Source organism: Pan troglodytes, chromosome Y, assembly GCF_028858775.2.
Source record: "Pan troglodytes isolate AG18354 chromosome Y, NHGRI_mPanTro3-v2.0_pri, whole genome shotgun sequence".
NCBI lineage: Eukaryota > Metazoa > Chordata > Mammalia > Primates > Hominidae > Pan > Pan troglodytes.
The window spans coordinates 34631334-34659316 of record NC_072422.2 but is presented as its reverse complement, the minus strand read 5'-3'; the positions used below and the strand labels follow the sequence as shown (position 1 = coordinate 34659316).

At 48.9% G+C, this 27983-nt stretch overlaps 1 protein-coding gene across 5 annotated transcripts in view; it reads right to left on the bottom strand.

The window, feature by feature from the left end:
* Positions 1 to 6042: 6042 nt before the first annotated feature.
* The window catches only part of P2RY8 (P2Y receptor family member 8), a 75874-nt gene continuing 53933 nt past the window's right edge, over positions 6043 to 27983 (bottom strand). For 3 of the 5 annotated variants that reach the window (XM_054677318.2, XM_063805055.1, XM_054677319.2), the window contains exon 2: positions 6043 to 10406. In XM_054677318.2, the coding sequence (XP_054533293.1) occupies positions 9303 to 10382 (1080 nt within the window). In that variant the 5' untranslated portion in view covers positions 10383 to 10406 and the 3' untranslated portion in view covers positions 6043 to 9302. Of the gene's footprint in view, positions 10407 to 11505; positions 11947 to 21518; positions 25689 to 27983 lie in introns of those variants that run through there. The other 2 variants (XM_063805056.1, XR_010154998.1) reach the window with 2 other exon arrangements.

Sequence of the window (27983 nt, the reverse complement as noted above, 5' to 3'; positions counted from 1 at the left end):
AATCATAAGTTTATAAACTGTACTGCATATAACATAAACTCCATGCAGGTGAAGGTTTTTGTTTGTTTGTTTGTTTTTTGTTTCTTTGTTTTTTGAGACTGAGTCTCACTGTGTCGCCCAGGCTGGAGTGCAATGGTGCAATCTCGGCTCACTGCAACCTCCACCTCCCAGGTTCAAGCGATTCTCCTGCCTCAGCCTCCTGAGTAGCTGGGATTACAGGCACCTGCCATCACATCGAGCTAATTTTTGTACTTTTAGTAGAGATGGGGTTTCGCTGTGTTGGCCAGGCTGGTCTCGAAGTCCTGACCTCAGGTGATCCACCCGACTCAGCCTCCCAAAGTGCTGGGATTACAGGTGTGAGCCACCGGGCCCAGCTGCGGGTGAGATATTAAACTTAAAGAAAAATAGCAAAGGAAATTACAGTAATTCTCTATAGAAGATGAAGTGAAGGCTGCCTCTTCCTACACGGGTACAGGCAAAGGTGGAGGAGGGTTTAGTGACCTAGAGTGGGGGTTGCTGGTAACTGTCACTCAAAACCCTGGGGCTTAAAACAGCAAAACTTAATTGTATTACAGCTCTGGAGCCCAGACATCTGAAATCAAGGAATAGGCAGGGCCACGCTCCCTCCGAAGGCTCTAGGGGAGGGTCCTTCCTGCCTCTCCCGCTCCTGGGGGCTCCAGGCATCCCTGGGCTTGTGGCCGCATCACTCTAGTCTCTGCCTCCATCTCTACGTGGGTTTCTCTGTGTCTGTGTCTCCTCTTCTGTCTCTTAGAAGGACACCTGTCATTGTGTTTAGGGCCCATCCTTCTCCAGGATGATCTCATCTCCAGATTGTTAATCACAGCTGCAAAGATCCTTCTTCCAAATCAGGTCCCATTCCCAGGTTCTGGGGCTTAGGACATGGACATATGGTTTGGAGCTCACCATCTAAACCATTGCAATTGTGTTTGCTTCCTTCTTGAGGCTCTAGGGGAGGGTCCTTTCTGCCTCTTCCAGCTCCTGGGGGCTCCAGGCATCCCTGAGCTTGTGGCCGCATCACTGCAGTCTCTGCATCCATCTCCACGTGGCCTTCTCCTCTGTGTCTGTGTCTCCTCTTCTGTCTCTTACAAGGACACCTGTCATTGGACTTAGGGTCCACCTTAATCCAGCATGATATCTTGAAATCATGAACTAATTGCACATGTGAGGACCCTATTTCCAAATAAGGTGCCATTTACCAGGTGGACGTATCTATGGGGAGGCAGGAATCAACTCAGTCCCCCATACCAGCATTCCAGAAGGAGTGCTAACCAGAGATGGGGTCCAGCAGCCTTTGACATGCCTGTATTTATCCCTATAAGTTCTCCATTGCGGCCACATCATTGAAACCCCAGCAGGCAGAGGTTTAACTGCTCTGAAGCCCTGACTGCTGCAGCCTCCTCCTGCTCTCAATGTGCCCTTCCGTGACTTTCAGATTTTTCTTTGCTTTTTTTTTTTTTTTTTTAGACTGACTCTTGCTCTGTCGCCCAGACTGGAGTAAGTGGCACGATCTCGGCTCACTGCAACCTCCACCTCTCAGGTTCAAGTGACTCTCCTGCCTCAGCCTCCCGAGTATCTGGGACCGCCACCACACCTGGCTAATTTTTTGTATTTTTTAGTAGAGATGGGGTTTCTCCATGTTTGCCAGGCTGGTCTTGAATTCCTGACCTCAGGTGATCCGCCCACTTCAGCCTCCCAAAATGCTGGAATTACAGGCATGAGCCACTGTGCCCAGCCAATGCCTGTTTTTTGTTTGTTTGTTTGTTTGTTTTGTTTTGTTTTGTTTGTTTGTTTTTGAGACGGAGTCTCGCTGTGTCACCCAGGCTGTAGTGCAGAGGCGCGATCTGGGCTCACTGCAAGCTCTGCCTCCTGGGTTCATGCCATTCTCCTGCCTCAGCCTCCCGAGTAGCTGGGACTACAGGCACCCGCCACCACGCCCGGCTAATTTATTTTTCTATTTTTTAGTAGAGACTGGGTTTCACCATGTTAGCCAGGATGGTCTCGATCTCCTGACCTCATGATCTACCCACCTCGGCCTCCCAAAGTACCGGGATTACAGGCATGAGCCACCGTGCCCGACCAATGCCTGTTGTTAATAAGCAACCCAGTCTATGGTATTCTGTGATAGCAGCCTGCAATGGACTAAGACATCTGATAAGAAGACGAGAAGAGGAGCTGAAGACACAGACACATATGGAGGGACGACCCTGTGAGGACACAGGGAGAAGATGGCGTCTCCAAGCCCAGGAGAGAGGCCTCAGGAGGAACCAGCCCTGCCCACACCTTGACCTCAGACCTCCAGCCTCCAGGACTGTGGAAGAATCAATGTCTGTTGTCTAAGCTGTACAGTGTACAGGACTTCGCTATGGCAACCCCAGCAAACTCATACACCCCGTCCCACCAGGCCGGGCTTCCCTTCTTAATGTTCTGTTTTGCATTGAACCAGCATTGCATGGTTGGAGGTTCAAAGATTCTCAAATGTGTGCATGTGTGTGGGTTTTGTGTAATTCAGTTGCCACCAACTGAGGAGATCCTACCGTCCAGGAGACACCGGGCAATGTCTGAAGATATTTTTGGCCATCACTTCTGGGGGTGTGCGTGCAGTGCGGGGGTGCTGCTCCCATCTGGTGGGTGGAGCCCAGGGTCTCTGCTCAGCACCATACAGTGCCCAGGATGGCCCCACCACAGAGAGTCCTCCAGCCCCAAATGTCAGCTGTGCTGAGGGGGAGGAACCCTGAGTTAGCATGAGAGGGTTTGTCTATCATCTATCTATGTATCCATGTCATCCATCATTTATCCAGCTATTCATCTATCATGTGTCCATCTGTCTTGTCTATGTATCTATCACTCTTCCATCTATTTAGCCATAATATCTATGTATCTCTCTATCCATCCATCTATGTGTGTATGTATGTATCTATCTATCCATCTATGTATGTATGTATGTATGTATGTATCTATCATCTATGTATCTATCCATCTATGTATGTATGTATCATCTATCAATCTATGTATGTATCTATCCATCTGTCTATGTATGTATGTATCTGCCAATCTATCATCTATCTATGTATCTATCCCTCTATGTATGTATGTATGTATGCATCTGTCTATCATCTATCTATGTATCTATCCATCTGTCTATGTATGTATGTATCTGTCAATCTATCATCTATCTATGTATCTATCCCTCTATGTATGTATGTGTCTGTCTATCATCTATCCATCTATGTATCTATGTATCTATCATTTATCTATCATCTATCAATCTATCCATCTATGTATCTATGTATTATCATTTATCTATCATTCATCTGTCTATCTATCATTTATCAATCTATCATCTATGTATCTATCATCTATCATTAGATATATCATCTACCAATCTACCCATCTATCATCTATCTTTCTATCTATTCTACCTACCTATCATCTATCTATTGTATCTACCTACCTATCTCATCTATCATTTATCCCCCCCTTATGTTGTTTATGTATCTATTATCCATCTGTGTATCCATTATCTACCTATCATCTATCTAGCTATCATCTGTTATCTATCCATCCATTCTGTTTATCTATGTATCCATCTATCTATCATCTGTATAACTATCCATCTATCATCTGTCTATCATCTATCTATCTATCATCTTCTATCCATCTACCCAACTTTCTATCTTTCCATCATCAATCTATTATCTATCTATCTTCTATCCATCTATCCATCTGTCTATCTTTCCATCATCAATCTGTTATCCATCTATCTATCCATCTATCCATCATCTATATATTCATGTATCATCTATCCATCTATCATCTACCTATCATTCATCTATCTATCTATCTATCTATCTATCTATCTCCCATTTATCAATCTATCATCTATCTACCCGTGTATGTACCTATCTATCCATCTATCATGTATCCATTTGTCTTTTTTTTTTTTTTTTTTTTTGAGACAGAGTCTCGCTCTGTCACCCAGACTGGAGTGCAGTGGCGCGATCTCAGCTCACTGCAACCTCTGCCTCCCGGGTTCAAGCAATCCTCCTGCCTCAGCCTCCCTAGTAGCTGGGATTACAGGTGCCCACCACCATGCCCGGCTAATTTTTGTGGTTTTAGTAGAGACGGGGTTTCACCATGTTGGCCAGGCTGGTCTTGAACTCCCGACCTCGTGATCCACCTGCCTCAGCCTCCCAAAGTGCTGGGATTACAGGCTTGAGCCACCACACCTGGCCCCAACCTCTAGAACTGTGAGCAAGCAAGGTCTATTGTTTGTAAGCCACCCAGTTGATGGTTGCAATGGTTAATACCAAGAGTCAACGTGATTGGATTGAAGGATACAAAGTATTGATCCTGGGTGTGTCTGTGAGGGTGTTGCCAAAAGAGATTAACATTTGAGTCAGTGGGCTGGGAAAGGCAGACTCACCCCTTAATCTGGGTGAGCACCATCTAATCAGCTGCCAACGAGGCTAGAATATAAGCAGGGAGAAAAATGTGAAAAGGAGAGATGGGCCTAGCTTCCCAGCCTCCATCTTTCTCCAGTGCTGGATGCTTCCTGCCCTTGAACATCTGACTCCAAGTTCTTCAGTTTTGGGACTGGGACGGGCTCTCCTTGCTCCTCAGCCTGCAGACGGCCTATTGTGGGACCTTCTGATCATGTGAGTTAATACTGAGTAAACTTCCCTTTATTTATTTATTTATTTATTTATTTTTATTTATTTTTGAGATTCACTCTGTCACCCAGGCTGGAGTGCAGTGGCGCGATCTCGGCTCACTGCAACTTCCACCTCCCAGGTTCCAGCAATTCTCCTGCCTCAGCCTCCCAGGTAGCTGGGATTACAGGTGCACACCACCACGCCCAGCCAATTTTTATATTTTTAGTAGAGATGGGGTTTCACCACGTTGGTCAGGCTGGTCTTGAACTCCTGACCTCAGGTGATCCGCCTGCCTCGGCCTCCCAAAGTGCTGGGATGACAGGTGTGAGCCACTGCGCCCGGCCTGAAACTCCTCTCTTTCTCTCTCTCTCTCTATCTCTATCTTTCTAATCTATCTACTATCTATCTATCTAATCTGTCTGCTATCTATCTACCTAATCTATTATCTATCTATCTATATATCTATCTATCTAATCTATCTACTATCTATCTATCTACCTAATCTATCTATTATCTATCTATCTATCTAATCTATCTACTATGTATCTATCTAATCTATCTACTATCTATCTATCTATCTAATCTACCTACTCTCTATCTACCATCTATCTAATCTATCTACTATCTATCTAATCTATCTACTATCTATCTAATCTATCTACTATCTATCTACCTAACCTATCTATTATCTATCTATCTATCTCTCTATCTAATCTATCTACCATCTATCTATCTAATCTATCTACTATCTATCTACCTAATCTATCTACTATCTATCTAATCTATCTACTATCTATCTAATCTATCTACTATCTATCTACCTAATCTATCATCTATCTATCTAATCAATCTACTATGTATCTGTCTAATCTATCTACTATCTATCTACCTAATCTATCTATTGTCTATCTATCTAATCTATCTACTCTCTATCTAATCTATCTACTATCTATCCATCTATCTGTCTATCTATCTATCTAATCTATCTACTCTCTATATAATCTATCTAGTATCTATCTAATCTACTATCTATCTATCTAATCTATCTACTATCTATCTGTTTATCTATCTACTATCTATCATCTACCTAATCTATCTTCTATCTATGTATCTATCTATCTATCTACTTATATATCTATCCTATTAGTTCTGTCCCTCTGAGTAATGCAATGGTGTTTTGTTTGTTTGGTTTTTTGTTTGTTTCCAGCAGGATAAACGGACCAAGACAAGGAGCCTATGAAGAGGATAAGACATTGGATCCAGCATAAAATGGGATCTGTGTTTAAAATGCAAGCCCTGCAGAAATCAGAGACAGAAACACATTTGCCCTCTGCACTGGGAAAAAATAGAAGCAGCTTCAAAGCTCATGTTTTTTTTAATGTTTTATTTTTATTTTTTACAGAGATGAGTTCTCACTGTGTTGCCTAGGTTGGCCCTTGAACACCCGGACTCAATCAGTCCTCCCGCCTGAGCCTCCCAAAGTGCTGGGATTACCAGCATAAGCTGCCACGCCTTGACGGAGGCTGAGACTTTTTGGAATCCCTCCCTCTCTCCATGTCCTGCCAAGAACAGAAGTAAAGTCTTCCATCTTAAAACATGTGTGTGAGTCAATAGACCTGTGTTATCTTTTCACTCAAAGCTCAGCCAGTGAACAGACTGAGTCAGCTTCCAGGAAACATCCACGGCTGTAAGAGGGGGTGTCGGCTGCTCTCCATAGCCAAGTGGCTGCAAAAATCATCATACTGACCAAAAAAAAAAAAAAAAAAAAAAATTGACGCATTTTGCCTGCTTGCAACGTCTTCCTTTGCTGGGGGACGTCAGGGTTCTTGCACGTTGTCGAGGAAGGATATTGTCTCGGCTTCCTCTGACTCAAGCTCTCATTTTTGTTTACAAGGCAGTTTAGGGATCGTCCGTGGGTTACTGTGAAGATGCTACTCTGAGGTTTTTCACAGTTTTTTTTTCCCCCATGAGACACACCCAAGGCCCACGCTCAGCACTTGCGGCCTGTACTCCTGCGGCCTGGATGCTTCTGTATCAGCTTTGCTTTCTAGGGTTCAGCTTTGGAACAGTCTAGAGAAGCAGGAGGTTAATTTTCCTCCTTCTGTGGAAGTTCTGGGTCTCTTACGCATCCTCCAGTTCCTCCTGGAGGCTCTAGGGGAGGATCCTTCCTGCCTCTCCCAGCTCCTGAGGGCTCCAGGTGTCCCTGGGTTTGTGGCCGCATCACTCCAGTCTCTGCCTCCATTTCCATGTGGCCTTCTCCTCTGTGTCTGTGTCTCCTCTTCTGTCTCTTAGAAGGACACCTGTCATTGCATTTAGGGCCCGCCTTAATCCAGAATGATCCAATCTCAAGGTCCTAAACTTAATCACATCTGCAAAGACCCTATTTCCAAATAAGGTCTTACTCACAGACTCTGAGCATTAGGATATGGACAAATGTTTCTGGGGGCCACTATTCAATCCACTACAATTGTATCCAGTTCCTTCTGGGAGGCTCTAGGGGAGGATCCTTCCTGCCTCTCCCACCTCCTGGGGGCTCCAGGTGTCCCTGGGTTTGTGGCCCCCTCACTCCAGTCTGCCTCTGTCTCCACGTGTCCTCCTGCTCTGTCTCTCTGTCTCCTCTTCTGTCTCTTAGAAGGACACCTGTCACGGCATTTAGGGTGCTTAATAATCCAGCACAATCTCATCTTCATATCCTTAAGTAATTACATATGCAAAATTCCTTATTACCAAATAAAATCTATAATAATTTCAGGTTCTGGGCTTTAAAACAAGACATGTCTTTCTGGGGCAACTGTTTAGTGCACTCTGCAATTGTATCCAGTTCCCTCCAGAGACTCTAGGGGAGGATCCTTCCTGCCTCTCCCAGCTCCTGGGGACTCCAGGCATCCCTGGGCTTGTGGCAGCATCACTGCAGTCTCTGCCTCTGTCTTTATGTGGCCTCCTCCTTTGTGTCTGTGTCTCCTCTTCCGTCTCTCATAGGGACACTGGATTGGGCCCATTGTAAATGCAGGATGGCCTCGCCTTACTTAATTACATTTGGAAAGACCCGATTTTCAAACATGGTCCCATCCTGATGTTCCAGGTGGACATGGGTTTTGGGAATGATAATTCATTACTGAACCATGTCTGTTTTCCTGCCATAGTGATGACGGCAGGAGAGAGGCACCAATAGAGGGCCTCCGAACAGCAGCTTCAGCCTCCATCAGCGTCCCCAGTGCACAGAAAGGGAGGGGCCGGGCATCCAAGGCCACCCACTGTGGAGATGCAGAGCCCCTGGGCAGACAGGCAGCTCTCCCACTCCCACCTCCAGAATGGTCTTTCTCGCCCAAGAGAGCCTGGGATCCAATTCCACATGATGTCCCAGCACCCCTGGAGAGCCAGAGCTCTTCTTTGCACTAAACCAGCCCAGGTGTTGGGGCTGGTGCAGGCACATCCCGTGTAGAAGAAGACAGACAAAGACCCAGCCTGCTCACCACCCACACAGCAGGGAGGGGGCTCAGCGGCTGACACCCCTGTAGGTTCCTGGGGTCCACGCCTGCGTCTGCTGCTTGGTCTCCAAACGGTCTCATGGGTCAGGCCAGTTGCCTGCTCCCTGGACTCCAGATGGACTTGCCATGGCTGAGGCTCTCCATGGGGTAAAAGGACGCAGAGAATGGGCAGGAGGTGGGGAACTCCTGAATCAAGCTGCACCCTTGGGTTGGGATGGGCTGGGCCCCATCTCACGGAGCCTCCTTTCCGCACCTGGGCCTCCCGTGGTCCTTGTCCTGAGTCAGGGAAGCCTGAGTGTGTTCCAGGGGCCTGATGGGAACTCCTTCTCTATCAGCGACTCACAGAAGCAGAATAGGGGTGGGGTCCCACCAAGCCAGGTCAGAACAAATGTGCCAAAAATCACCTTGGTCAGCAACAGGGTGGGGTGTGTGTGGGGGGGAAGTGGGGACGGAGAGTAGCTGACTTGCAGGGGCCCCAGGCGCTCCTCTGAAAGAAGAATTCCAACCACAGCAACCACAGTGCCCCTGAGTGAAATAAACAGAAATTTTGGCGTGCACCAGGCTACGGAGACCAGAACCCCTGGAGTAGAATGGAGAAGGCCAGAACCACAACTAAGGTACGATGTCAGCAGGGAGAAGAGCTGGGAATGGGGCTCGCAGGTCGCCCAGGGAGGATATCCAGAAACCGAGTTGGGGAGGTGGTGGGGCTGGTTGAATATCCACCCTCGGGTGTGGACAGGTGTGAGAAGGAGTGTCTGAGGAGCTCGGGGGTGACAGCCCGGCTCTACTAAAAAAAAATACAAAAATTAGCCGGGCATGGTGGCACAAGCTGTCCCCTGACACAGAGAGGCAGAGGCACCCTCTGCAGGATAACAAAGCGCCCTGTGCGCTGCTGGGCTTTGCTTGTTTCTCTACCCTGAGTGAAGCCTGGAGACCCTTCCTCACCGGTGCCTCTGCAGAGCCTGGGAGGAATAAAGCCTGGAGACCCTTCCCCACCGGCCCTCTGCAGTGCCTGGGAGCAACGCAGCTGTTCTCCCTGAACCTCTGGCACCGTGGCCTCTCCATGCGCCCCTGGATCTCCAAGCTGCGCTCCCGGCTCTCCAAGCTGCGCCCCCGGCTCTCCAAGCTGCGCCCCCGGGACTCAGAACACACTCTCCTGCCTCTGGAGGCCGGGCCTGGGGGCTCCCTCCATCCCTTCAGGGTGCGCAGCGGCCTCGGAGCGCACGGACGTGGTCCTGGCGGAGAAGAGGCTCTCGCGGCGCGTGTCCAGGGGGTCTCTGGGCACCCGGCGGCAGCCCAAATATTCCCGCAGGCGCAGCTGGAATTCCCGGGACGCAAAGTAATAAACAAACGGGTCCAGACAGTTGTTGAGGCAGCTGAGACACAGCGTGAGCTTGTACACGTGGTAGTAGCTCTTGCCGTAGAACAGCCGGCTCACGATGTGCGCCAGGAGCACGAAGTTGTTGGGGGCGAAGCAGGTGACAAAGGCCAGCAAGACCACCGCGGCCAGGCCCACCGCGCGCCTCCGCTGCTCCCGGCCGTGCGCCTCCTCCGTGCGCAACAGCTTGAGGATGGTGGCCGTGTAACAGGCCACGGTGATCACGAACGGGATGAGGAACAGCAGGATGAAGATGGTGAAGAGGAACACGGCCCACATGGCCACGCTGGGGAGCATCGTCCACTTGAGGACGTCGAAGCAGGTGATGATACCCAGGGCGTGCACCGGGTAGGTGAGATCGGTGCGCGCCAGCGGGGACAGGGCGGTCAGGAGCAGCAGCCAGGTCCCTGCACACGCGGCCACCGCGTAACGACGGCGGCGCCAGCGCTTGGAGCTGAGCGGGTACAGGACCCCCAGGAAGCGCTCCACGCTGATACAGGTCATGGTGAGGATGCTGGAATACATATTTGCGTAAAAGGCCACGGTCACCACGTTGCAAAGCAGCACCCCGAATACCCAGTGGTGGCGGTTGCAATGGTAGTAGATTTGGAAAGGCAACACGCTGGCCAGCATCAGGTCCGTGACGCTCAGGTTGATCATGAAGATGACCGACGGGGATCTGGGCCCGATGCGCCGGCACAGGACCCACAGAGAGAAGAGGTTGCCCGGGATGCTGACCGCCGCCACCAGCGAGTACACCACGGGCAGGGCCACCGCGATCGCCGGGTTCCGCAGCATCTGCAGCGTCGCGTTGTCCGGGCCGGTGCTGTTCGGGACCTGCATCCTGGAGGGGTCCTCGCCCGGGCTCTGCAAGGGAAGGAGAGAAGGGTGCACCGGTCAGGGGCGCAGGTAAAGAGGTGGCTGCTGCCGGGAGGGCTCCTGAGCGCCGCTCCCCGGGGACCAAGGCGGGGGAAATGCTTTAGCAGGACCTCCTGTCTCCTCCATCCCTCCCTCCCTGAGTTCCTCCTTCCCTCTCCTCCTTCCTTCCCTCCCTCTCTGCTTCCTTTCTTCACCCTCTGTCATTCTTTTCTTCTTTCCTGTCTTCTCCCTTCTTCTTCCTTACTCCTCTGTCCTTCCTTCTCTTCTTCCCTCCATCCTTCCCTCCCTCCCTTCCTTCTCTTCCTTCTTCCTTCCTTCCCTTTCCTCCTTCCTTCCCTTCCTTCCTTCCCTCCCTTCCTTCTTTCCCTCCCTTCCTCCTTTCCCTCCCTTCCTCCCTTTCTCCCTTCCTTCCTACCTTCCTTCTGTCTTTCCTCTTTCTCCTCTCTCCTTCCTTCCCTCCCTCCTTTCTTTCCTCCTTCCCTCCCATCCTTCCTTCTCTTCCCTCCCTCCCTCCTTCCTTCCTTCCCTCCCTCCTTCCCTTCCTTTCTTTTCTCCTCCCTCCCTTCTTCCCATCCTTCCTTCCCTGACTCCCTCCCTCCCTTCCTTCTCTTCCTTCTTCCTTCCTTCCCTTTCCTCCTTCTTTCCCTTTCTTCCTTCCCTCCCTTCCTCCTTTCCCTCCCTTCCTCCCTTTCTCCCTTCCTTCCTTCTGTCTTTCCTCTTTCTCCTCTCTCCTTCCTTCCCTCCATCCTTTCTTTCCTCCTTCCCTCCCATCCTTCCTTCTCTTCCCTCCCTCCCTCCTTCGTTCCTTCCCTCCCTCCCTCTCTCTTTCCTCTCTTCCTCCCTTCCTTCCTTCTTTCCTCCCTCCCTCCCTCCTTCCCTCCCTCCCTCCATCCTTTCCTTCCTTCCTTCCCTCCCTTCCTTCCTTCCTTCCTTCCTTCCTTCCTTCCCTCCCTCCCTCCCTCCCCTCCTTCCTTGGATCAGGGAGGTCATTGGAGACCTCGGCCCATGTCAGAGGCTGAGACTCTTGGAAGATCCACAGTGGGGCTTGTGGCTCCCCTGGGCAGGTTGAATGCACTGTCATACAAACCTCAAGACTCACTCAGTGTCCCCCGTGGATGGAAACCACAAAGCCACCGTCAGCCCCCAGGGTGGTCTTAATGGGAATTCTTGACACCCCGGCAGTATTAGTCTGGGTATTAGTCCTCTCATCTCAGGGACATCCACCCACAAAGCGTCTATTAGCAGAAAACACACAATCCGAGTGCCAGGAGACCAACCCACAGCCTCCAAAGTCTTTCCAGCTTTTATCACCCACGTCAACCCACGGCTCCTCCCTGCTCTTTCTTCCTCCAGAGGAGACCTGCGACTCCTTACCAACTGCTCTACAAACAGCTTCCTCAAGCTGGTTTTAAAATGGCCCGGAGTTTTCGTTTCAGTTTCAGGGAGAAGTTTTCTGCCCCGCCGGTCCGTGCCCAGGTGTGAAACCTACAGTTATGCACGAGTCAGCACCGCCCCCACGGCCAGCTGGGCACCTCCAGCCACCTATGGCTTCAGAAGGAAAAGCAGACCCTTCCTTCTTTGGGTTCCGCTTGGTGTGGCCGTGGGGGACATCTGGAAGGAGAGACGCTTTATCCATGAGCTGCTGATGAAAAAGTGTCTGTCAAAGGGACACTATTTTTATTTTGAGAATGTAAAGTGGACAGAGCTGGAAACAGGGGTGCCCTGGAATTGTTCTTTTGTTTGTTTGTTTTATAGAGATGGGGTCTTGCCTTGTTGCCCAGGCTGGAGGGCAGTAGTGCAAACGTAACTCACTGCAGCCTCCAATGCCTGGCCTCAAGCAATCCTCCTGCCTCAGCCTCCTGAGTAGTTGGGACTACAGGTTAGAGTACAACCACGCCCAGCTAATATTCTTATTTTTTGTAGATACAGAGTTTTGCTATGTTTCCCAGGCTGGTCTCAAACTCCTGGCCTCAAGCAATCCTCCTGCCTCAGCCTCCTGAGTAGCTGGGACTACAGGTGACAGTACCTCCATGCCCAGCTCACATTTTTATTTTTTATAGATACAGAGTTTTGCTATGTTTCCCAGGCTGGTCTCAAACTCCTGGATTCAAGCAGTCCTCCTGAGGAGTTGGGACTGCAGGTGCATGCCACCATGCCCAGCTAATATTTTTATTTTTTATAGATACAGAGTTTTGCTACGTTTCCCAGGCTGGTCTCAAACTCCTGGCCTCAAGCAATCCTCCTGAGTAGCTGGGACTGCAGGTGCATGCCACCCTGCCCAGCTAATATTTTTATTTTTTGTGGACATGGGGTTTGGCTATGTTGCCCAGGCTGGTCTCAAACTCCTGGCCTCAAGCAATCCTCCTGCCTTGGCCTCCTAAAGCATTGGGATTACAGGTGTGAGCAACACACCTGGGCTGGAATTTGTTGCTTTAACTCTCCACGTAGGCAGCAGTGCCTCGCACACATTTAAACACCACTTGCTGTTGAAAGTCCTGCAATGGCGGCCTCACCTGGCCACCCTCATGTCTGTACCTGTGTGGTCTGGGGATCCAGCAAGCAGCCTCTTGGCAGCCAGATCTGTTGCCATTTCGAGTCTGTCCCCTGTGGCCACCACCGGACAGCCCCCGGGGAAGACAGACAGCCAGGACTGCTGAGGAACGCGCATGACTAATCAAGAAATTACCTCTAACTGACGCCAGCTGCCCTGACACAGGAGGCACTGGCTTGCGGTTTGGGCCCCACCGGGGCTCAGGGGGCAGGATGGAAAGTTTAGAAAATCAGCACAACGGTTGTTCTTGGCGGTGTCTGGCCTGCAGAGGTGGCTGTCCAGAAATTTCTGGGCACTGAATTGTCTGAAGCAACGGACAGACCACAGGTGGGCGCTCAGGGGCTGTAGGTGGGACCCTCCTCTCTCCTCTCTCTCCTCTCTCTCCTCTCTCTCCTCTCTCTCCTCTCTCCCCTCTCCTTCCCTCTCTCCTCTACCCTCCCCTTCCCTCTCTCCTCTCCTCTCCCCTCTCTCCTCTCCTCTCCCCTCCCCTCTCTCCTCTCCTTCCCTCTCTCCTCTCCTTCCCTCTCTCCTCTCCTTCCCTCTCTCCTCTCCTCTCTCCTCTCTCCCCTCTCCTTCCCTCTCTCCTCTCCCCTCCCCTTCCCTCTCCCCTCTCCCCCTTCCCTCTCCCCTCTCCCCCCCTTCCCTCTCCCCTCCCCTTCCCTGTCTGCTCTCCTTCCCTCTCTCCTCTCCTTCCCTCTCCCCTCTCCCCTCTTTTCTTTTCGAAGTCTGTCATCCAGGCTGGAATGCAATGGCGTGATCTCGGCTCACTGCAACCTCTGCCTCCCTGCTTCAAGCGATTCTCCTGCCTCAGCCTCCCGAGTAGCTGGGATTACAGGCATGCACCACCACGCCCGGCTGATTTTTTATTTTTTGTAGCCCCAAAAAGAGTTTCACCATGTTAACCAGGCTGGTCTTGAATTCCTGACCTCAGGTGAGCCACCAGCCCCGGCCTCCTAAAGTGCTGGGATGACAGGCGTGAGCCACTGCACCTGGCCAGGTTGGACCCTTTTTCTTATGCTTTGCAGGAAAATGCACACCTGTCTGGCAGCAATGCGTCCAGCAATGTTTCTCTCCTCTTGAGGGTCTGTGTGTATCTCCTCCAGCCCTGTCACTTATTTCTTCTTAAAACAGCTTTGCCAGCCGGGCACGGTGGCTCACACCTGTAATCCCAGCACTTTGGAAGGCCGAGGTGGGCAGATCACGAGGTCAGGAGATCAAGAGTATCCTGGCTAACACGGCGAAACCCCATCTCTACTACAAAAACAAAAAAACAAAAAAATTAGCCGGGCGTGGTGGCATGGTGGCAAGTCCCAGCTACTCAGGAGGCTGAGGCAGGAGAATGGTGTGAACCCGGGAGGCGGAGCTTGCAGTGAGCCGAGATCGCACCACTGTACTCCATCCAGCCTGGGCAACAGAGCGAGACTCTGTCTCAAAACAAAACAAAACAAAACCAACAAACAAAAAAACAGCTTTACCAAGACGTGAGTTACATACCATAAGCTTTCACTCATTCATACAGTTCAATGGTTTTTAATATATTCACAGATGTGCAAACAACACCATAATGCAATTCCAGAACCATTTTTCTCCCTAAACAAAACTCAGGACCTGGCCGGGCATCATGGCTCACACCTGTAATTCCAGCACTTTGGGAGGCCGAGGCGGGTGGATCACCTGAGGTCAGGAGTTCGAGACCAGCCTGGCCAACATGGTGAAATCCTGTCGTTACTAAAATTAAAACAAACAAACAAACAAACAAAAACAAATGGGCCAGGCGCGGTGACTCACGTCTGTAATCCCATCACTTTGGGAGGCCGAGGCAGGTGGATCACCTGAGGTCAGGAGTTCGAGACCAGCCTGCCCAACATGGTGAAACCCTGTCTCTACTAAAAATACAAAAAAAATTAACCAGGTGTTGTGGCACATGCCTGTAATCCCAGCTACTCCAGAGGCTAAGGCAGGAGAATCGCTTGAACCTGGGTCGGGGGCAGAGGTTGCAGTGAGCCGAGATCACGCCATTGCACTCCAGCCTGGGCAACAAAAGCAAAACTCCATCTCAAAACAAAACAAAAACCCTTCAGAACCCCACAACTGCTAATCCTCTTCATTCCTGTCCCCAGCCCCTGTGAACCTCAAATCTGCTTCCTGTCTCTGTGGATTTGCCTATTCTAGATGTTTTATAAGAATAAAATTCTACAATATGTGGTCTTTTGTGTCTAGCTTCTGTCACTGAGCCAGGGGTCTTCAAATTTCATCCACGCTGCGGCCTGGGTCAGAGCTTGAGTCCTTTCAGTGGGTGCATAATAGTCCGCTGTGTGGACAGACCACATTCTGTTTATTCATTCTCCTGTGGATGGACATTTTCTTTCTTTCTGATTTTTTTTTTTTTTTTTTTTTTTGAGATGGAGTCTTGCTCTGTTGCCCAGGCTGGAGTGTAGTGGTGCGATCTTGGCTCAGTGCAACCTCCGCCTCCTGGGTTCAAGCAATTCTCCTGCCTCAGCCTCCCAAGTAGCTGGGGCTACAAGAACCTGCCCCCGCACCTGGCTAATTTTTTTGTAATTTTTTTTTTTTGAGAGGGAGTTTCGCTCTTTTTGCCCAGGCTGGAGTGCAATGGTGTGAGCTCGGCTCTCGGCAACCTGCGCTTCCCCGGTTCAAGCAATTTTCCTGCCTCAGCCTCTGGAGTAGCTGGGACTACAGGCATGCACCACCGCACCCAGCTAATTTTTGTATTTTTACTAGAGACGGGGTTTCACCATGTTGGCCAGGCTGGTTGTGAACTGCTGACCTCAGGTGATCCACCCTCCTCAGCCTCCCAAAGTGCTGGGACTACAGACGTGAGCCACCGCGCCCAGCCCTTTTTTTTTTTTTTTTTTTTTTGTAATTTTAGTAACGACGGGGTTTCATCATGTTGGCCAGGCTGGTCTCAAACTCCTGACCTCCGATGAATGATCCACCCTCCTCGGCCTCCCAAAGTGCTGGGATTACAGACATGAGCCATCACACCCAGCCCATTTTTTTTTTTTAATAATTTTAGTAGCGACAAGATTTCATCATGTTGGCCAGGCTGGTTTCAAACTCCTGACCTCCCATGATCTGCCCGCCTCGGCCTCCCAAAGTGCTGGGATGACAGGTGTGAGCCACCGCGCCTGGCGTGTTCCTGATTCTTGGCTATTGTGCATAAAGCTGCTCTCCCCTCATTCCCAGCCCTGGGAACCCCTTTCTAAAGGGTTCAGATGCTGAGTGCAGTGATCACTGCAGTCTTGTTCCGGGTGGACCTTACAGGGTTGGGATGAGAAATAGACAAAAGGCATCTCCTCATGGGCAGCAGGGATTGCATGCCGGTGACAGACCCTTTTTTGCCAGCCATTGTCTTCTGGCTATAACCACCCCTCTTTCCTGAGTGCTGGGGGCTGTCCCAGCTGTTGAACACACAGGGGAGTGAGAGGCACCAGCCCTAAGGAACCACAAGCCAGCCCCGTGCTTGTCGTCTGCTCTCCTTTCTGTTTTCTGGGGGTGTTTGCACCACCCAGTTTGTGGTTCTTTTGATAGGGCTGCCTCAGGAGGCCCTCAACCCCAAAGACAGCAAATGGCACTCTGTTGGAGCTGTGGATTTGGAAGACAAAACAGACGCTGGCTTCAATTACCTACTTTGATTACGTAGAAGGAAGTTGTCGTGGGCCACACCGTGGCTGATACTCTCTTTATTATGGCCATTTCTTACTTAGAAATAGGGTCTGCGTCTATGTCATTAGTGAAGTCAAAATGTGGTCATAATAGAGTAGGGAGAGGCCCTAATAAAATTCACTGGTGTCCTTAGGAGAAAGAGAAATTTAGGCACAGACACAGAGAGAAGGCATGGGAAGATGAAGACAGAGACGAGAGTGGATGGATGGGTAGATGGGTGAATAAATGGATGGATGGGTGGGTGGATGGATGGGTAGATGCATAGATGGGTGGATGATGGGTACATGGGTGGGTGGATGGATGGATGGGTGGGTGAGTGGATGAGTGCATGGGTGGGCAGATGGGTGGGTGGATGGGTGGGTGGGTGGGTGTGTGGATGAATGGTAGGTGGGTTTGTGAATGGGTGGGTAGGTGGGTGAGTGGGTGGATGGCTGGATCAGTGTTTAGATAGGATGTGTGGGTGGATGAATGGATGAGGATGGGTAGATGGATGGGTGGATGGATAGATGGGTGGCTGGATAGATGAATAGGTGTATGGGTGTGTAGATGGGTGGCTGGATAGATGAATAGGTGTATGGGTGTGTGGATGGATGGATGGATGGATGGATGGATGGATGGATGGATGGATAAGTGGGTGGGTGGATGGATGGATCAGTGTTTAGGTGGTTGGACGTGTGGGTGGATGGATGGGTGGACAGATGGATGAGTGGGAGGATGGGTGAATGGTTGTATGAGGAATGGATGAGGATGGGTAGATGGATGAGTGAATGGATAGATGGGTGGGAGGATGGGTGAATGGGTGTATGAGGAATGGATGAGGATGGGTAGATGGATGGGTAGATGGATAGACAGGTGGATGGATAGATGAATAGGTGTATGCATGTGTGGATGGATGGATGGATGGATGGATGGATGGATAAGTGGGTGGGTGGATGGATGGATCAGTGTTTAGGTGGCTGGATGTGTGGGTGGATGAATGGCTGGGTTGATGGGTAGATGGATGGGCAGATGTATGGATGGGTGGATGGATGGATGAGTGGGTGGATGGGTAGGTGGATGGATGGATGAGTGGGTAGATGGGTGGGTGGGTAGATGGGTGGATGGATGAATAGATGATGCATGGATGGATGCTTCTAGCCACCATGAAATGCCAATTGTTTCCAGAAAATCACTAGAAGCTGCAGCAAAGCTTGGAACAGATTTTCCCTCAGAGCTCTAATGAGGAACCAACCCTGCCAATACCTTCATCTCAGACTTCTGGTCTCCAGGATGGGGAGAGAATGCATTGCTGTTATTTAAGCCACCACATCAGTGGTAATTAGTTATGGCAGCTGTCGCAAACCAATACACCGAGAAAAGAGAGGAAAAGTTTTAACCAACAGACTTCAGAGAAATTAGAGAAAGCGTCATCATACCAAATAAAAGAGAAGAAGAACCTTAAAAGAAAGATAAAGCATGAAAAGCACAAGATTATAGGATAAGAGAAAGAAATGAGGAACAAGCCAATGGGCCTCAGAAACTCAATGGAAGACAAGGATCTCAAGACTTGAAGATATAAAGACGGCACTGCAAAGCAATAACAACAACAACATGTATTCATGCAGTTCCCCTTTCTTTGGTTGACTTACTGTTGAGAAATGTCCAACACTAGCAGAGTGGAGCATATAGATTATGATGTGATTTGCCAAAGCCCAGGAGGAATGGCTGCATAGGACCCTCTCCTCACCTGCCATGGTTGCATTGAACCACTAGGGTAGGGAAGGAAGCAAGGCTCAGAGCTCCCTGCTCAAGCATCTCCCTGCAGGGGCCAAGACATCTTCTTGACCTTTGACATGTGGATCTATGGCACAGGGGCTGTCCAGAGCTGTCCATGACCCAGGCATCAGACCCCTTCCAGCTCCAGGAGGGAGGAGGTACAGGTACACACCTGGTGCTGAGCCACAAGGGTCACAGGAAGAATCCAGCTTTGGGACACCTCCTATGACCAAGTTGTTCACGATTTTACAATGTGGTCTCAGGGTCACTGTTAGTGCACCCAGACCTGTTTGAGCAAGAGTCCTTGATATCGATTTAGAAATATAATGGGTCGGCTGGGCACGGTGGCTCATGTCTGTAATCCCAGCACTTTGGGAGGCTGAGGTGGGCAGATCATGAGGTCAGGAGATGGAGACCATCCTGGCTAACATGGTGAAACCCCTTCTCTACTAAAAATACAAAAAAGAAAAAAAAAATTAGCCGGGCGTGGTGGCAGGTGCCTGTAGTCCCAGCTACTCGGGAGGCTGAGGCAGGATTATGGCATGAACCCGGGAGGCAGAGCTTGCAGTAAGCCTAGATGGCACCACTGCACTCCAGCCCGGGCGACAAAGTGAGACTCTGTCTCAAAAAGAAAAAAAAAAAAGAAATATAATGGGTCATGTAGAAGTTTGAGAGGTAGCCAAGGGTGGCTGATGCCAGGTCTAGAAGAACAAGGGTCACCTAGAAGGCTTCCCCTACCCTCAAGAATAGTTGGAAATGTAGGAAACATCCCTGGTTGTCACAACTTAAGGAAGGATGCTACTGGGATCTGGTGGGTGGAGCCCAGGGATGGCGCTCAACACCCTACCATGCACAGGAGGGTCCCCACCACAGAGAAGCATCCAGCCTCAAATATCTACAGTGCTGAGGTTGACAACCTGGCATGAGCATAAGAACTTCACCGTCAGCCTGGAGCAGTGGCTCACACCTGTAATCTCAGCACTTTGGGAGGCCGAGGTGGGTGGATCACCTGAGGTCAGGAGTTTGAGACCAGCTTGGCCAACACGGTGAAGCCCCGTCTCTACTCAAAATACAAAAACTAGCCAGGTGTGGTGGCGGGTGCCTCTAATCCCAGCTACTTGGGAGGCTGAGGCAGAAGAAGCACTTGAACCTGGGAGGCAGAGGTTGCAGTGAGCTGAGATTGTGCCATTGCACCCCAGCCTGGGCAACAGAGCAAGACTGCATCTCAAAAAAAAAAAAAGAAGAAGAAGAAGAAGAAGAAGAAATTCACCATCTGTCTATCCATGAATCCATTTGTTGATCTAACCCCTGTCATCCATCCATCATCTATCATCTATCTATATCAATCATCTATCAATCAGACAATCGTCTTGCAACCCTTGATCTATCATCTATCTATATCAATTATCTATCAATCGATCATCTATCTACCTATCAATCTTCTCTCTATCAATTACTTATCTATCTAGCAATCATATCTATCAATTATGAATCAATCATCTTTCTATGGATCTGTCATCTATTCATATCAATTACCTACCAATCAGTTATCTATTAATTACATCTACCATCTGTGAATCAGTTATCTAACAATCACATATACGTGTTCATCAATCATCTATCAATTATTTATCTATGCATCAATTATTTATCCATTCAATAGTTTGCAAATGTGAATGATTCAGGTATCATAATGGGGAAGATGCATCTGGCATCTGGTGGGTAGATCCCAGGGACACTCCTCAACACCCTACAGTACACAGGATGGCCCCACCACAGAGGATCATCTGGGCTGAAATGTCAGCAGTGCTAAGGCTGAGAAACCTGCCCTCAAGCAACTGTGTGACAAGAGCAGCCTTCAACAAACACACAGAGCTCAGGAGTACTTTCCAAAGAATGTCTGCAAGAGGCTTTCGGGGAGAGAAAAGACCCCAGGCAGATGTTCCTAGCAAGAAGCTGGTGTCGTGGAAAGGGACAGTGGTCTCATCATGGTTAGTGACCAGCTGTGGATGAAGAGCGATTCCTTAAAATGCCTGCACGTGCCCCTCATTGCCTTGCCGTCACGGACCTCCCACCCCATCACAGAGGAGGAGACCTGGTCTTCAGGAACACAGATGGAACATGAGCTAAAGCATCTCTTGGGCCACTGAGCTGGGGTGGGGTCAGACATCAGAGCTGTGGCCAGAAGCAATGACAAGGAGAAGTTCTTGACTCATGTGGAACTTTCCATTGGTACCTCCTGTTTCCAATCCTAAGCATTTCTCTGTATGATGGACACCAATGCTTTTAAAATGAAAAATGGTGCTGGCAGGCGTGTGTATGTGTGTGTGTGTGTGTGTGTGTGTACAGCAGGGAAGCAGAAATTATTACCAACATATCTTTTGCAAACAGGGATCATATAAACTAGAGAGATTGCAGAAGGCAGACTGTAGGTAAGAGATTGCAGAGAGGTTGTAGGGTGACAGACAGGTCCTTTTGGGAGGGAGAAGTAGGAAGAGAGTTGGTGGTTTTCAGTATGGGAAGCTGAAGTGGCACAGGTATCTTTTATTTATTTATTTATTTATTTTGAGACAGAGTCTCGCTCTGTTGTCCAGGCTGGAGTGAAGTGGCACGATCTCGGCTCACTGCAACCTCCGCCTCCCGGGTTCAAGCGATTCTCTTGCCTCAGCCTCCTGAGTATCTGGGACTACAGGTGCCTGCCACCATGCCCGGCTAATTTTTGTATTTTTAGTAGAGATGGGGGTTTCAGCATGTTGACCAGGCTGGTCTCGAACTCCTGACCTTATGATCCACCCACCTCAGCCTCCCAAAGTGCTGGGATTGCAGGTGTGAGCCACTGCGCCCGGCACAGGTATCTTTTTATGTGACCATAGATAGCAGGGGCTGGGAAAACAGAGAGGCTAGGTGGTGGGCTCATGGTGCAAAGACTATCATGGAACATACCAGAAGCCTCCTGCCCCCTGCTGTCTGCCTTTCTGGTGGTCCCTCCCCACTGAACTGCAACTTATCCTAATAAAACCAGGGTTGATACCACCACTTCCAGGTTCCCACATTCCAAGTCCCCTCAGCCACAGAAGCAGATGCAACCTCTTCTGAACTTCCAGACACCATTGAGTTTTCAACTTTGGTTTAATTTTTAGACCTTCCAATTACAGAACACACACACACACTTGTTATGAGTAAAAGAATACAGAGAAATAGAGAGCTCTGTATTCGTGTTTGTCTTTGGATCTTTCCCCTCCAGGTCCCACTTCCCTTCAGAAGTAACCTCTGGGAGTTCGTTTCCTCTGGAGCCTCCTTTCAGACACGGGTAAGTTTTATTTTGCATAGTAGGACATACACCCATCACCACCTTTGTGAATGTCTTGTGGTGTCTCTAACCATATGCCCCACAGTGAGGGGATTTGGATGGATCAACTCTGCTTCAGCCTGTGTGCTTACACACACTCCTCTGTAAGTATTTTTGTGCATACCTGTGAGAACATTTTCTAGGATCGATTTCTAGGAGAAGATCTGCTGATTTGAAGGGTGTGCATATTTTAAATGGAATGCATGTATTAGAAAGGAAGTAAGATCTAAAATCAATAATTTAAGTTTCCACCTCAAGAAACTAGAAAAAGAAGAGCAAATTAAATCTAATGGAAGAAGAAAGAAATAAATCATAAATATTAGATTAGAGGAGAAATCAGTGGATTTGAAAATAGGAAATCCATAGAGGACAGAAATCAGTGCAATTGAAAACAGCAAGTCAATAGACAAAAATCAAAACCATAGGCTTGTTCTTTGAAATAACAATCAATGAGAGTAATAAGCTTCTAGCCAGGCTAACAACAACAACAACAAAGAATGAGGACACAAGTTACTAATACTGTAAATGAAAGAGGGACATCACTACAGATCCCATGGACATTAAAAAGATCATAAAGAAATATTATAAACAATTCTGTGCCCATAAAATTGATCACCTAGATGAAAAGAACAAAAGGATAAAATCTGACAACTCACACAAGAAGAAACAGCCAATCTGAGTGAGCCTATATCTCTTAAAGAAATTGAATCGATAATTTAATAACCTTCCCAAACAAAAGGCTCCAGGCCCAGATGGGTTTACTGATGAATTTTCCCCAACATTTAAGGAAGAAATTATATTGATTCTCTACCATTCCTTCCAGAAGATAGAAACACAGGGAATATCACCAAATATCCACCCAATAAATTTCACCAATATGTGCTTACAGCTAATAGACAAGGGCAACACTCATTCTCATACCGTCGTCAACAAGGGTGACAGCAACTAGCCTGAAGGGTGAGAGGTTTCAACTCATATTTTCATCACAGCAACAGAGGTTGACATGTTTCTTTCTTTTCTTTCTTTTTTTTTTTATTGGCTGAGTCAGAGTTTCCCTCTGTCTCCTGAGCTGGACTGCAGTGGCACGACCTTGGCTCACTGCAGCTTGCGCTTCCCGGGTTTTTTTTTTTGAGACAGGGCCTTGCTCTGTCAACCAAGCTGGGGGCAGTGGTGCAATGACCGCTCACTGCAGCCTCGAACTCCTGGCCTCAAGAGATCCTTCTGTCTCAGCCTCCTGTGTAGCTGGGACATGGATGAAGCTGGAAGCCATCATTCTGAGAAACTAACAGAGGAACAGAAAACCAAACACTGCATGTTGTCACTCATAAGTTGGAGTTGAACAATGAGAACACATGGACACAGGGAGGGGAATGTCACACACCAGGACCTGTCGGGGGGTGGGGGGATAGGGGAGGGAGAGCATTAGGACAAATACCTAATGTAGATGACGGGTTGATGGGTGCAGCAAACCACCATGGCACGTGTATACCTATGTAACCAACCTGCATGTTCTGCACATGTACCCCAGAACTTAAAGTAAAATAAAAAGAAAATAAAAGAACTTTTTTTAAAACAAAGAACCAGTATGCAAAATGTGCCAAAAAAAACTCTTAAGATTCAACCACTGGAAAAAAAAAAACCCATTTAAACATGGGCCACCTCACCAAAGATGCTTTGCAGGTGGCAAATTCACCTACGAAAAATCACTCCATGTCGTAGCTCATCAGGGAATTGCAAATTAATACCGCCGAGACATGCCGGCCGACAGGTCTCAGGGTGACTAAGATCTAGAGATACCAACAGATGAAGTACCGGAACTCTCATTGAATGCTGGTCACAAGAAGACGGTCCCTGCACCCTCTGACCTTTAGGTCACTCTGCAGCACGCAATACATTTTTTTTTTTTCTTGAGACTGAGTCTTGCTCTGTGGTCCAGGCTGGAGTGCAATGGCACAACGTCGGCTCACTGCAACCTCCGCCTCCCGGGTTCAAGCCATTCTCCTGCCTCAGCCTCCAGAGTAGCTGACAGGCACCTGCCACCACGCCTGGCTAAGTTTTGTGTTTTTAGCAGAGATGGGATTTCACTATGTTAGCCGGGCTGGTCTTGAACTCCCGACCTCAGGTGATCCACCTGCCTCGACCTCCCAAAGTGCTGGGATTACAGGCGTGAGCCACCGTGCCCGGCCAGGTAGTCACAATTTCTTCAAGCTTTGGGTTTAAGGGATCCCAGCTTTGGGCTTAAGGGATCCCAGCTTTGGGTTTAAGGAGCCCAGCTTTGGGTTTAGGAGAGTCCAGCTTTGGGATTAGGAGAGTCCAGCTTTGGGTTTAGTGGAGCTCAGCTTCCAACCCTCGCACCCTCAAAGTTCCCCAACTTTGTAGACCCAGTGACCCCTGTTTCTGCGATAACACCTGCCTCTGAACGAACTCTGTGTTCTACTGACTTCAAAGTGACCCACCAGCCCCAGTGAACTGGCAGCTGGCAGGCGTCAGGGGATAGAGGACCTGCTGGCGTCGGCCTCAGATCACAAGGCAAGAATCCTCCTAGCTAAGCACAAAAACGCGTAGGAAATGCTCTGAGCTCTGTCGCTGTGAGTTGATTTTCCTGTATTGCATCACCCAACCAAGCAGACCGTTTGCCCAGCGAGATTTGCATGCTGTCCTCCGCAGACGCCCCGTGGAGATTTTGATCTGCGTCTTCTGCAAAGGCAGCGGCCGCGTTTCTCTGATTTCTGTATCTCATTCTCAGAGTATATAGCACGGGGCTTCATCGCTGGCCAGAGAGCAGATTCTGAGAAACATAAGAAGCCCCTTTTTGAAACAAAATTAATTTGTGTGTGTGTGTGTGTGTGTGTGTGTATGGGTGAGGATGTCTCAACAGCAGCTGCAAAATCGGCCTCACTCTGGAAGGCAGGAAGCCACTGTACGTGGAATTAAGCTAATTAACATGAAATGCCATTTGGTGAAAAAATAAAAAAACCCAAAGTGGTTGAGTGTGTGGGTCCTGCCCTGCTGCAATAGAAGAGTGTGGAAATAGCACGTATGCTGAAATTTAAGCACTTCTGCCGTTACTGAGCCACAGTGCCAACGGTTTTAGCAGGTTATGGCAGACAGATTCATTTAACAGACGAGAGGGAGGTGGCAGGAAGGTTTGCAGGCTTGACTTCCTAACAGCTGCTCTCTGTTTAAAGATCATTGCTCTAGACATGAAGTCCTTGCCCATGCCTATGTCCTGAATGGTAGTGCCTAGGTTTTCTTCTAGGGATTTTATGGTTTTAGGTCTAAATTTAAGTCTTTAATCCATCTTGAATTAATTTTAGTATAAGGTGTAAGGAAGGGATCCAGTTTCAGCTTTCTACATATGGCTTACCAGTTTTCCCAGCACCATTTATGAAAATGTGGCACATATACACCATGGAATACTATGCAGCCATCAAAAATGATGAGTTCATGTCCTTTGTAGGGACATGGATGAAGCTGGAAACCATCATTCTCAGCAAACTATCGCAAGGACAAAAAACCAAACACCGCATGTTCTCACTCATAGGTGGGAATTGAACCATGAGAACACATGGACACAGGGTGGGGAACATCACACACCGGGGACTGTTGTGGGGTAGGGGGACGGGGGAGGGACAGCATTAGGAGATATACCTAATGCTAAATGATGAGTTAATGGGTGCAGCACACCAACATGGCACATGTATACATATGTAACAAACCTGCACGTTGTGCACAGGTACCCTAAAACTTAAAGTATAATAAAAAAAAGATAAAATCAATTATTTTAATTTAAATAAATAAATAAATAAAGATCGTTGCTCAGGGTGAGTTGACGCGGACTTGCCTTAGGATACTTTAATTGTGATCTGGTGGATTCTGCTCATCCTGTTTCCAGCCCTGTGCTCAGCAAAGCAGTCAAAGAGAAAGATCCCTGGAGAAGAAACCGAGACAGTCTCAACTACCTTGTTCCTGCCTGAAGTCAAAGCTGGGCTCCCTTAGATCCAAAGCCGGGTTTCCTTAAAACCCAAACAGGAGCCAGGCATGGTGGCTCATGCCTGTAATCCCAGCACTTTGGGAGGCTGAGGTGGGTGGATCACCTGAGGCTGGGAGTTCGAGACCAGCCTGACCAACATGGAGAAACCCCATCTGTACTAAAAATACAAAATAAGCCGGGCGTGGAGGCGCATGCCTGTAATCCTAGCTACTCAGGAGGCTGAGGCAGGAGAATTGCTTGAACCCGGGAGGCAGAGGTCGCGGTGAGCCGACATTGCGCCACTGCACTCCAGCCTGGGCAACAAGAACAAAATTTTGTCTAAAGAGAAAAAAAAAAAAAAAGAAACAACCCAAACAGGAGCTCCGTTAAAACCCAAAGCTACCCTCCCTTAGACTCAAAAACAGGCTTCCTTAAAACCCAAAGAGGGGCTCCCTTAGACCCAGAGCTGAGCTCCCCAAAACCCAAAGTTGGACTCCCCTAAACCCAAAGCTGAGCTCCCTTAACCACAGAGCTGGGTCTCCTAAACCCAATGCTGACCTGCTTTAAACCTGAAGCTGGGCTGCCTTAGACCAAAAGCTGGGCTCTCCTAAACCCAAACCTGAGCTCCCTTAAACCCAAAGCTGGGTTTCCCTAAAACTCAAAGCTGGGATCCCCTAAACCCAAAGCTGGGTTCCCCTAAACCCAAAGCTGGGCTCCCCTCAACTCAAAGCTGGGCTCCCTTAGACCCAAATCTGGACTCCCCTAAACCCGAAGCTGGGCCCTCATAGACCTAAAAAGCTGGGTTCCCCTAAACCCAAAGCTGGGCTCCCTTCGACCCAAAGCTGGGCTCCCCTTAAACTCAAAGCTGGGGTTCCTTAAACCCAAAGCTGAGCTCCACTAAACCCAAAGCTGGACTCCCCTAAAACTCAAAGCTGAGCTCCCTTAAACCCAAAGCTGGGCTCCCTTAGACCCAAAGCTGGACCCTCATAGACCTAAAAAGCTGGGTTCCCCTAAACCCAAAGCTGGGCTCCCCTTAAACTCAAAGCTGGGCTCCTTTAAACCCAAAGCTGGGCTCCCCTAAAACTCAAAGCTGGGCTCCCTTAGACCCAAAGCTGGGCTCTCATAGACCTAAAAAGCTGGGTTCCCCTAAACCCAAAGCTGGGCTCCTCTTAAACTCAAAGCTGGGGTCCAGTAATCCCAAAGCTGAGCTCCATTAAACCCAAAACTGGGCTCCTAAAACTGAAAGCTGAGCTCCTTTAAACCCAAAGCTGGACTCCCGTAAACCCAAAGCTGGGCCCTCATATACCTAAAAAGCTGGGTTCCCCTAAACCCAAAGCTGGGCTCCCTTCCACCGAAAGCTGGGCTCCCCTAAACTCAGGAAAGATTTTCATCTTTGAACACAAAGGAGTGTGTTTTTCTCTTGCTCCCTGGACCCAAACCCCCAATGACGGGAACCCTCAGCTGTGACAAGCCTCCAGTATATGTATTTCCCCACGTGTGAGCCAGTTTCAATCTCTCTCCTCTGAAAGGTGAAAGGGTCCCAAGGTAGCAGTGATCATAGACAGAGACTCATTTCTTTGTTCTCTTTGTGACCTAAGGGAGGTTCTCAGGCCCACAGAAAAGGATATTTTAAAAGATTTCAAAGCAGTACCCATCCTAGGCTACCCCTCAGCACAAGAAATTAACATTACAGGCCGGGCGCGGTGGCTCACGCCAGTCATCCCAGCGCTTTGGGAGGCTGAGGCGGGTGGATCACGAGGTCGGAAGTTCGAGACCAGCCTGGTCAACAAGGCAAAACCTCGTCTGTACTAAAAATACAAAAAAACATTAGCCGGGTGTCGTGGCAGGTGCCTGTCATTCCAGCTACTCGGGAGGCTGAGACGGGAGAATTGCTGGAACCCGGGAGGCGGAGGTTGCAGTGAGCTGAGATCACACCACTGCACTCCAGCCTGCGTGACAGAGCAAAACCCTGTAAAAAAAAAAAAAAGAAGAAGAAGAAGAAGACGAAGAAGAAGAAGCGGCAGCTGGGGAACCTTCCTGAGCAAAAACTAGAATCCTCTGTGTCCCATTCAAGTCCTGCGTGTTTGCAAATTGACTCCAAAAATCACCTGGTGTGTCCTCAAATAGTTAACCATGTCATGCACCAATTCTCCTCCTGGGTAAAAGCTGGAGACAAATAAAGACAGGTGGAGAATTTGTTAAGCAAACATCTGATTCCTTAATGATGTAATAATGTCTTTTTTTTTTTTTAGA